The following is a 12254-nucleotide window of genomic DNA, read 5'->3' as shown; positions in this document are numbered from 1 at the left end:
TAATTCAATTTAATACACCCATGCCCTATAGATTTCTGGGCCAAATTCTTGCCTTCATTTACATTCATACAGCTGTGCTCACTTTGGCTCTGTTGGCCTGAGTCTCTTTTCACCTCCACTGCTGTAAGTCAGAATCAACACCATTAGAGGCCTTGAAGTTACACCAGTTTAATACTGATCAAGTTTGCAGATGACACAAAAATTGGGGGAGTGGTAAATAATAAAGACGTCAGAGGTCACTGATTCAGAGTGAACTGGATCGCTTGGTAAGCTGGGTGCAAGCAAACAATGTGTGTTTTAATACCGCTAAATATAAATGTATTAATCTAGGAACAAAGAATGTAGGCCATGCATACAGGATGGGGGACTCTACCCTGGGAAGCAGAGATTCTGAAGAAGATTTGCAGATTGTGGTGGATAATCAGCTGAACGTGAACCCCCAGTGTGATGCTGTGGCCAAAAGGGCTAATGCGATCCTGGGATGCATAGCAAGGGAATCTTGAGTAGGAATAGAGAGATTATTTTACCTCTGTATTTGACACTGGTGCAAAATGTTGCTGAAATACTGTGTCCAGTTCTGGTGTCCACACTTCTAGAAGGATGTTGATATATTGGAGAGCATGAAGAGAAGAGCCACGAGAATGATTAAAGGATTAGAAAACATGCCTTATAGTGATGGACTCAAGGCGTTCACTCTATCTAGCTTAAAAAAGAAGGCTAAGGGATGAATTGATTAGTCTTTAAGTACCCACCTAGGAAATAAATATTTAATAATGGACTCTGCAATCTAGCAGAGAAAGGTAGAACACGATCAAGTGGCTGGAAGATGAAGCTAGACAAATTCAGACTGGAAATAAGGCATATATTTTTAACAGCGAGAGTAATTAACCATTGAACAGTTTACCAAGGGTCATGGTGGATTCTCTATCCCTGACAATTTTAAAATCAAGATTGGATGTTTTTCTAAAAGATCTGCTCTAGGAAGTTCTATGGCCTTTGTTATACAGTTCAGTTTAGATTATCTCAGTGGTCCGTTCTGGCCTTGGAAGAGAAGAGAATCAGACCTGCTAGGTGGCAAAATATAAGCAGGGGCTGTATAGTGTTCCACTCATAGGAGACACTACCATGGTTATCATTTATATTACAGCAGCATCTAAAGGCCCCAACAGAGATCACTGTTCAGATCACTCCAAAAAACACATTGTAAGAGACCTTACCTGCCCCGAAGCACTTACAGTCTAAACAGACAAGTCACAAAGAATGGGAGAAACGAAGCATTGTTATCCCTGTTTTACAGATGGAGAACTGAGGCCCAGAGAGATCAAGGGACTTGACCAAGGAGTCCAGGGAGTTTGTAGAAAAACTGGACACAGAATCCAGATCTCCTGAATCCCAATCCAGCATCTTAACTACAAGACCATTGATCCTGTCTGAAAGCACATCTCAAAACACATACCTGTGAACCCAAGACAGGGCTTTGCCACTGACCGTTTGAGAAGCTTATTTCAAATATGAGCCAGCAGATTCCTTTCTTTTGGAGAGCTATGCAAGTCTTCTTGTGCACTTACCACTATATTCTGTCACAAAAATCACCTGGCTTTGTGGGAAGTGGGTCTTGGAATTGCTTGAAGACACTCTGATACATTCTTTGGAAAGTTATTGAGATGCATGCTTGAAGGGGAACATCATCTTTCGGTCATTGAAATGAGACTCACAGTAGAGCAGAGCAGAACTTAACACAACTATTTTGGCGTAGGATATGATCAAAATCAAGGTAAAGGAAATACATTTCTTTACCTTAAAAGAATACAGCTAATCACTGCTAAAGGAATCTTACCAGTTGTCCCTGCATTTAAATGAAGATCTACGCCAAAGGCCTATTAAAGTGTCAGCAGAGAGACTTCGAAGCTCAAACACCAGACTCATGAAGAGGTCTGCAGTCTAGAAATAAAGGACGACAGTACAGGTTATATAATAGTTATAGAGGAAGCATGGTTCAGTGGATAGGGCACTGGAGTAGGATTTAGCTCAGCCACTGAGCCTGCAGTGTCATCTTTGGCCACCCCTGTTCTGTGTTTCTGCCTCTCCTCCTCTCCTTTGGTCTGTCTTTTCTATTTAGATTGTAATCTCTTCAGGAAAGAGACTGTCTCTAACTGTCTGCAAAGTCCCTACCACAATGGGGTCCCAATCTTAGTTAGGGGTCTTAAGGCACTACCACAATACAAATCAATGACAGTGTAACTGGGTATAATTTAGAGCAGGGACCATCTTTTTGTTCTGCGTTTGAACGGCACTTGTTTGCAGTGTTCTTATAGCAGTTTTGGTCCCAGGATATTAGAGGGACAAGATGGGTGAGGTAATATCCTTTATTGGACAAATTTCTGTTGGTGTGAGAGACAAGCTTTTGAACTACACAGAGCTCTTAGATACAGCAGCTACACCTAGCAGACAGCACCCTGCACAATGGGGTGCTGCTGCATGACTGCGGCTCCAAGGCATGACTACAATACAAACAACACAATCACAAAGTATAATATTATATGATACCTAGCACTTATGCAAAACATCATTTATCTTAGTGATTTATTAATGGTTACATCTTCCCTCTGTGAAGTAACGCACGCAAAGCTGACAGAATTTATTTCATGTCAATTTATTTTAAAACGTTAAAATTTGGGCCTAAATTGAACAGTGCCTCTTTTAGTATTTAGTTCATTGCCACATCAATGGACATGTAGCTGGAGCAAAAGAACGCTGGTTTGGAACTAAATCAAGTGTTCCAGTTCTAAGAAGGCACTGAAAAGCAGAGTGACTGTACTAGATTGTGTAAGTCTATGATACACTGATAAAGAGTGAAGAAGGGCTGCTTTTCCCAAGGCCCCTTTGGATGTATAATGCACTATTAGCGCTAACTTTCATTCTCTAAAGCCCAATGTTGGAAACAAGCTTAACTAAACAAGCAGATCTTGTCCAGTTGGCCAGTTTTTGCAGACAGCCATCCCTTCCAGGAATGGTCATAGTTAAAGCTCCATGTTTGTCACCAAGGTCATGGATTCCGTGACTTTCCGTGACCTCCCTGACATCTGCAGAGGCCTGTGTGCCTGGCCCGGGGGCCACTTGAGCGGCTCAGGCAGACCCTGGGCCAGGCATACCGGCTGCTGCTCAGGCAGTCTCGGGCACCCCCACTCCCCAGCAGGAGTAGTTTGGGTGTGGGGGGACTCAGGGCTGGGGGCCGGGGCGGTGCTTACTGGGGGTGGGGGGTGTCCCCGGAAGGGCAACAGCAACTCCCCTCCCTCAGCTCCTACCTTCGCCTGCAGGCACTACTCCCGCAGCTCCCATTAGCTGCAGTTCCCAGCCAATGGGAGTTGCAGAACCGGGGCTTGGGGCAGAGCAGAGGCCCCTGGGCTGCAATGCCCCCACCCAAGCAGCCGCGTCCCCTGCCCAGCACCCACAGTGCCCCTGGGCTGCAACTCCCTCCCCTCACCACCTTAGTCAAGTATCTTGTACCTAATTATGGGCTTGTTTGTTGCAGGTCTGGCATCTATTCCTTGACCATAGTTTCTTTCCCCAGTCAGGTGCCTCCTTCAGGATGTGGCGAGTTCTACTCTTAAGACAACATTTTCCAGGTAAAGTTTTTCAGTACTTTTCATTCCATGCTTACTCCTGATGAGACTTATTTTGGAATCTACCTGCTCATCTTGTGATATTTACTCAACTGTGATATTTTAAGATGGATACACTTGGAGAAAAGCAAATGTTTCTCTGTAGTTCTCATGGTCACTTTTAGAGCTGGTCAAATTTTTTTTGATGGAACACTTTTCCATCAGAAAATACGATGTCTTCAAAATCAAATCTTTCCAGGGGAACATGTCAATTTTGATTAAATTTAGTTTAGAAAAACATCTAAAAATTAAATTGCCTGCAAATTGGAAATTCTAGTTCCTGTACAGTTCTAGTCACTTGTTCTGATTTTTTTCAAGTTTTGTGTAGAGATTTACTATGGAAACTCACAAGTGATTGATTGTCTCCTTCTTTAATGGAAACCTTTTCCCTGAAACAAATACTTGTGGTAGATTCTCTTTTCATCTGGTTACCGGAGCTAGTCCCCCTTTTTTATGTCAGTACCGCTGTCATATACAAATGCTCCAAGCTAGAAATCACTAAAACAAACCCTCAAAGACCATACAACTTGAAAGTAATGAAAATTGTGCATCAAGAAATCACATTAAACAAACGTAGGTCTGTATTCTCCGCATATTGCGCACCGCTCACTTAATGTAAATAGAGTTATGCATGCTCAACAAAGACAGTGTGCGTTTGATTTTTATACAGGAGACTTATCTATCCAAACCCCAATTATCTGAAACTCCCTGTTAACCACATACAGACTGTCCTCTGGTGGGAAGGGAATTACTTACCAAATAACACCTCTGATTTTGATAAACCCTATTTATTCCAAGTATTTTTGATCTCCTGTAGGATTAGGATGATATTTTATTACACCTGGAGACTTGTGTGTTTCTTTTAACATACCATACATTTTAAGGGGTCCAAGCTTTAGTTGGTGTTGCACTTTAATTGGATTCATTTAAATTATTCATTTTGGATTTGAAAGGCTGTAAAGTAAAAATATTATTCTTACCCAAAAGACATCACTATGGGTCTTGTGTGTGTGTGTGTGTGTGTATATATATATATATATATATATATATATATATATATATATAAAAATATATACACACAGAGAGAAAGAGAGAGAGAGAGAGAGAGAGAGAGAGAAGTTTAATTCTGCCAAATCAAAGCTCCAAAGAACGGGGCAGACCTAATTTGGCTCCCTAACTTCTAGCTGTCCTGAAATTTCCTGTGATCCTGTACACTTGCAGTGGGTTTCTACACAGAACTGCCTCCTCAGTAAACAGCCCGATCATTTACATGTTTCTTACTATTTATGTGGAAAATGAGAGCTCCAGAAGTGCTTCCAAGAGCAACGAGAACGTGGTATAATCCCATGCCAGAATTAGATTTTCATTAAAGCCTGCCAGGAGGTTTTCATTAAAAAGAAGCTGGCACTACGTAAGCAGATGGAGTAATCTCTTACCATATACATTTTTTTGAGAATACTTTCACAGATCGGTGTGTGGGTATTACTCTTTATGGTTTTGTTCTAACTGGACTATGCTCAGCAATAGCACATTAATCTTACCAAAATAAAATACACCAACAAAAAGAAAAGAAAAAGATAATTCCTGCATTATCTTTACAGGCACCTTCAAAAATGAAACCACCAAACCCTGAACATTAGAAACTTAGGAGAGTCATTGATATCCTGTATCCAGCACAACATCCAGACAAGTATACAATAGACTTCTTCCAAAGCATTGGTAAAAATCTGGGTCAGAAGATTACTGTACAAGTGATGGGCATGAGGGCGATAACCCAGTAGCTACTCACGTGAGTAGCCTCACTGAAGTCAACGGGAGCACTTGAGTGAGTAACTGCTGACCAGTGTGAGTAAGGGGTTCACAAATTGGTCTTATGCATCTTAGCAGTCTTGACTGTAGCTACAAAACGTCAATAGGACTCAAGCACTTAAGTTCTTTGCTGAATACAGATGGATTTACGCACAATGCTTAAACGCTCTCCTAACTGGGGCATGTGGGTGGCCATTTTTTATTCTCAGAGGTGCTTCAGTCAGTGAGAAGGAGATACACCCATCCACACACACTGTGCTCTCTCTTCCAAGCTTTATTGTGTCTCTTCCTTGTTGCTGTTTCCTTTATTCTAATAATAGTCATTTTAGACTGAATAATACACTTATTTTGCTCTTTATAAAGGCACACATAACAAATAAATGGGTTTCAGAGTAACAGCCGTGTTAGTCTGTATTCGCAAAAAGAAAAGGAGTACTTGTGGCACCTTAGAGACTAACCCATTTATTTGAGCATGAGCTTTCGTGAGCTACAGCTCACTTCATCGGATGCATCCTGTGGAAATTGCAGAAGACATTATATACACAGACACCATGAAACAATACCTCCTCCCACCCCACTCTCCTGCTGGTAATAGCTTATCTAAAGTGATCATCAAGTTGGGCCATTTCCAGCACAAATCCAGGTTTTCTCACCCTCCGCCCCCCCCCAGACAAACTCACTCTCTTGCTGGTAATAGCCCATCCAAAGTGACCACTCTCTTCACAATGTGTATGATAATCAAGGTGGGCCATTTCCTGCAGAAATCCAGGAGGAGAGTGAGTTTGTGTGTGTATGGGGGTGGGGGAGTGAGAAAACCTGTATTTGTGCTGGAAATGGCCCACCTTGATTTTCATGCAGGTTGTAAGGAGAGTGGTCACTTTGGATAGGCTATTACCAGCAGGAGAGTGAGTTTGTGTGTGTGGTTTTTGGAGGGGGGTGAGGGGGTGAGAGAACCTGGATTTCTGCAGGAAATGGCCCACCTTGATTATCATACACATTGTGAAGAGAGTGGTCACTTTGGATGGGCTATTACCAGCAAGAGAGTGAGTTTGTCTGGGGGGGGGCGGAGGGTGAGAAAACATGGATTTGTGCTGGAAATGGCCCAACTTGATGATCACTTTAGATAAGCTATTACCAGCAGGAGAGTGGGGTGGGAGGAGGTATTGTTTCATGGTCTCTGTGTATATAATGTCTTCTGCAATTTCCACAGTATGCATCCGATGAAGTGAGCTGTAGCTCACGAAAGCTCATGCTCAAATAAATTGGTTAGTCTCTAAGGTGCCACAAATACTCCTTTTCTTTTTGCAAATAAATGGGTAACGTTTATAAATCCTGTAGGAGTTTAAACTCCACTGTCCTTCTATAGGACTGGTTCCTAAGTCTTTGAGACACTTTTGAAACTTTTACCCAGTTTCAATTCTAAACTAATGCAATAACTAAAGGACCTGATCCAAAGCCCATTGACATCAATGGAAAAATTGCCACAGATTTCAATGGGCTTTGGATCAGGGCCTAAGACCTAGGACTTGTAACTTTCCTTCTATCTTTAATATCGGTATCCCACTAGCTTAACTGTAACTACATGTACTATATAGGCCCCAATTTAGCAAAGCACTTAAGAATGTGTTTAATCCCACCCCTACTTGGCAAGTACATAACAGTTTTAAGATGGTGCTGAAGTCCTATTGACTTCATTGGGATTTGCACACCCTGAAATACCTTGTTGAATCAGGGCATTGATGAACAGGGTATGGGAGTGCATGCAGGCTTAACATTAAGCATATGTTTAAATGCTTAACCTTATTATGGCCCTGATTTAGCTGACTGGAAATGTGCGACAACTAAAGAAAGGTCTGACGGAGAAGGAAAGGGATGAAAGTGTCCAATCAAAGTAAGAAAGAATTGCTGATGACTGTGGTCTAAAGAAAGCATGTCAGGAGATTGGGAAAAATGCCCCAAGCAATGATAATGTAGGGGCGTCATCAGACCAACTCCACTTCATTTCAGCACTCATCTTCAATTCAAGGAAGTTATATTTTTCTAACACATATTCAATTTAAGAAAGAAATCTAAGACACCTTCAGTTTTCAATAGTAAGTAAGTAAGGTGAAGAGGGAACTATGTAATTCAGAAGCAGTGTGCTAATAATATCAGATAAAAGGAAACCATACTTGCATAAAACCCATACACTAATAATCAAGCTGAATCCCTTGTGACTTTATAAGCTCTAGTATTTGGCAGCAAATAAGGTATTAAGCTTTAAACAGAGTAAATGCTTGTATTTAATGTCAACAAAAATACTTTTATCTGGAAAAAACTAAACACCTCTTCAGTTCATAGTTTATTACATTACCTCCCAATTTCAAATACATGCTAATATTTATGTTGTCAAAGAGGGGGAAATACTGTTTATGTTTTTGCTAGAATTACAAAATTTCTTGAGGTGTGTGTAAGAGGAAAAACAAATCACTTTTAATGCTGAGTGAAGGGTCCTCAGTAAGGTTACAGCTTAACTGACTACCCCATCTCAACACCACCTAACATCAAGGTTAAAAAAGACCATTGCAACCTGTAGTGAAGCAATGAAAGAATATTTGTATTTCTGGGCCAAGTTCAGTGCTGATTTATAACACTCGCAATACTGTTGAATTCACAATGGATGTGTCAGTGGAGAGGGAGAATGGTCCATTGGTTTGGGTGTTAACCTAGGACTTGTGAAGAGCTGGAGTCAAATCCCTGCTTTATCACAGACTTCCTGTGTAACCTCTGGCAAGTCATTTAGGCTCTCTCTGCCTCCATTTCTCATCTGTAAAATGTGGATAATAATAATTCCCTAACTCACAGTGGTGTTGTGAGGATAAATATACTAAAGATTGTCCTCCCATCACTATGGTCATGGGAGCCATGTAAGTACCTAAGATAGATAAATAGCAGAGCTTTACACATGTATATGATTAATTTCTCACTAAGTAAAATAGGAAAACCACTCATAAAACTCCTAGAGGATAATGGAATCATGAGCAATAAGGATTGGTGGACAAGGGAAAGCAATAGATGGATTTGGGTATTGCTAGCATGTCTGCAGAAAACTTGTTCTCAACTAGTGCTGGTTGAAAAATTCGGTTCTTTTCTTGTGGAAAATTCTATGTTGAAAAACTGAAAATCCTCATCTAAAACCAAAAGTTTTCAGCCAAAGAGTGTATGGTTTTCACAAAACATAGGTACTTTTTCATGGAAAAATTCATTTATTTAAAAAAAAGTCTGACAAAATACAGTTTAGACAAAAAATTTCAGCCAGCCCAACTCATAACATTAATTCAAATGGCCTGGGATACAAACGTGATTCAGACTAAAAACCAGCAGGACAGTAAATACAGGTTAATAATTTACACCAAAGCTTGAACGAGATGCCTAGCGAGGTGCCATAGGGATCACTGTTAGGCTCAGTATCGTTTAGTATTTTCATTAAAGGTCTAGGAGAGGGAGTAAAGAGTAAAGAAATATACAGATATTCAGCTGGGCGGAGCTGTGAACCCCAATGAGTACAGCAGAATAACACAAAGGTGCCTGAAAATAACAAAATGTGATTCTACTTGGAAAAATCAGATTAATCTCTGTTCAGGGGAGAATAATCCAACCCACCAATATTCAATGGGAAGGAGAAACTTAGGAAGTATTAATGCCGGAAGAGACTTGGAAGTGGGAACAGAGAGCAAATGAAACATAACTTTACAACACAGTAGGGTAGTAAAAAAAAGCTAACGCAATTTTAGGCAGCATATATAAAAGCTGGGGTAAAGGTCCCTCTCTTAAACAGCTGGAATGCACAAACACCTGGAATATTGTAGTCATTTCAGGGCACTGCATTACCAGGAGATATTGACAAACTCCAAGGAGTTCATAGAAAAGCAACAAAACTGGCTGATGGCTGGGAGGAGGAGATGGCTTACAATGAAAGATTTTAAAAGCAATCATTTTGCTAAGTGACAGCTAAGGGAAGGCATGATAACTGTCAACAAATATGTGGATCATGTAAACATCAAGGAAGGAGAGGAATTATTTAGATCCATACAAAAGTAGTCCACCTAAGGTCTGCAAATACTGCTTGACAGTGGGCTCCATTAAAGTTTGAAACAGTCTCCCATGGGAAATGGCAGAAGCCCAATCACTTGGGATATTTAAAACTATACTGGACAAAACAGCAGTAGATTTTTAGTGGGGTGCAGTCCTGGCTTGGCATTGAGAGGGACAAGGTGACCTAACAGACCTGTTCCATTTCTGTCTTCTAAGCATTCAGGGTATGTGACGTTTTCTGTTCATAACTGAGGCCAACTGTGCACTAAGAGTAAGTACTGACAAGTTCAGGAGGTAAGGAACAGTCGTAGCTGCTAAAAGCAAAGCAATCTATACTGTCTCCCCATCTCTTTTTCTCTTCCATTACTTATGTTACCAGGGAAGGATTCAGCTTTGCTCCCTAGAGTCAAAAGCCATGAGTCCAATTCACAGCACACAAGCGTTCCACACCACAGACACCACCCAAATTGGTACTAATTAGCAACTTTTCTGAACACTTTAGGAGTGAGGCCAAGGAATGAATGGGAATGGAGAACAAACTAACCTCTTGATCCTAGAGGTCACGCATCCGGCTCAGAGCTGGGGGTGGGGGGAGCTAACTGTGCCACTGTCCGTGCCGCACCACTTTGGTGAATAGAGGGCTGCGTTCCCAAGGGCTTACACTCCAGTACCACAACGTTAATGGAGGCCACTGCAGAAGCTGCATCAGAGCCTCACGGCAAGAGTCTCTGAAAGTGACAGTTGCGTCTCTCCTTTCTTTGATTTTTTTTTTTTAATTCTGCGCTTGTTTCGTTAACGGTCCATTAGCTAATCTCCATCCACATTGAAATTCAATCCATTCTCATAATGGCATTTTAAAAACCCTCAGCTTCCTGGGGAGTGACACAATTTCCCCCTCCTCCTTTGCACTGTTCACTGTTTTGGGGGATTTTCCTCTCTATTTATTCTTGTTTTTGTTTCCTGAATGAAATGCATAATCTTGCTTCATTCAGAGCCAGACAATAGGGAGACAAATAAGCGACACATGGATGCCAAGGAATAAGTCTCCCAGACAACGCCATGGCCATTCCCATAACTCTCTTCCTGGCCCAGAGGATATTTTATTGGTTGGAATGAGGTGAATGAAAAACAGAAAAAGGGGGCTGGGGGAATAATACAGGTCCCATTTCAAACTTCTTGTCACACAGAAAGAGTCCCATGGAACAGTGAAAACAGCTGACAACCACTTGTCTCCAGTGTTGGGACATGCATATTATGAATAATTTAACTCTCTTTCGGGCATTTGAACAGACAACGGCTACTTGTGCTAATCTTAGCAATTTACAAAACAAGCCTCCCACACAAGAAGTCAGTGTGGCTTTTTGGAGACACACATGACACTCAACGGCTACTGGGGAAATTAACTATCATTCCCTTGGGGACACTTTCTCCTAGATTCTGCATGTTAAAAAGGCTCCATACCTTATTTGAAATAGCTTCTTAAGTCCAAGGTGGCAGTATTATGACATTTTCCAAACAGCACAGAGCCTCATAATCTGTTCTTAAATGCCATCACACATTCCCTCTGCAAGGTCCAACACATATAAAATTAATCACTCATTTACTAGGAGAGGTTACTTTTATAGCTCCGCTAGTCACACTTCGTTCCCGGCTGTTCAGCTAAAGGGGCAGCCAAACTACCCAATACTCAGGGAACGTTCTATCATGCCAAACAAAGATCCAGGCAGTCCTCCTTCCTTCTCCCCAGCCTTATTCTTACTCACTGGCCTTTGCTGGCCTGTGATACAAGGGTCAAACAATTAGAGCCACCTAATAGTCTAGGAGTAACTACTGAGATTGTAACTTAGCATGGTTGACTTGGAGTCCCCCTGTTCCAGCTGTGACTGTGACCTCTCTCCCCAACCCTATCCCTTAACCCCGAGTCTCATGCCACGCTGAACAAATACCTGTACTCACCCTTTGAGCTCATTAACCATTGACCAGAACCAATTATTGCCTAAGAGGTCCACACTCCCTCACTGGAGACAAGAGAGTTTTGCTTGAAGTGTGCTAGGCTGGCTTGAGCGGATTAAGGCCCCATGGAAGTGGGCCCAGTCCTGCCAGGCATCGAGCACCCGCAGCTCTCATTGAGATCCTTGCTTTACAGGATTGGACTGACAGGGCCAAATTCTCCACTCACTCTGTGCTGATGTAAATCTGGAGTGGCTCTTTTATACCAGCATAGCTGAGAGCAGGATGTGATCCATAATCTTTATGGTAACTGAAACGTAAGTAATGGGTCAGATTAACCACCCCCCTTGGACTGCAAGCATGGACAGTGCCTACAGACAACGCCCTATATCCCTGACTGGGGCCCCTCTGGATTATTGCAACAACAAATCACACAGACCTTAGGCTAAACTCCCATTGACCTCAAGGATCAAGCCCTTCACAACACCACTTTATCACCCTAGTCCCTGTTCGTGGGTAACGAACAGAGCAAGAGAGTGAAGCCATCCTCTCCCTGCTCCCCAAAAACAAAGATGTGTGACAGCAAATGGTGAGTGGAGGCTCCCAAGACATCCTTTACATTTAACAAATCCGTTTACAGGGATCTTTCATCTCAATTCTGGAGGCTGGAAGAGAATCTCAACACGAGATCATGCCAGCAGTACTCAAACCCATCAGCCAGTGCTTTATGACAATGCTAACTGCTAATCCAAACATTCC

At 41.8% G+C, this 12254-nt stretch overlaps 1 protein-coding gene across 1 annotated transcript in view; it reads right to left on the bottom strand.

Annotated features, from left to right (window-relative positions):
- Positions 1-12254, bottom strand: part of LOC141994926 (uncharacterized) — a 151488-nt gene that overhangs the window by 115648 nt on the left and 23586 nt on the right. The window contains exon 9 of the mRNA XM_074965451.1: positions 1838-1941. Within this exon, the coding sequence (XP_074821552.1) occupies positions 1838-1941 (104 nt within the window). The remainder of the gene's footprint in view (positions 1-1837; positions 1942-12254) is intronic.

This window comes from Natator depressus, chromosome 10 (assembly GCF_965152275.1).
Source record: "Natator depressus isolate rNatDep1 chromosome 10, rNatDep2.hap1, whole genome shotgun sequence".
Lineage (NCBI taxonomy): Eukaryota > Metazoa > Chordata > Testudines > Cheloniidae > Natator > Natator depressus.
This window is presented reverse-complemented; position numbering and strand designations above follow the sequence as displayed.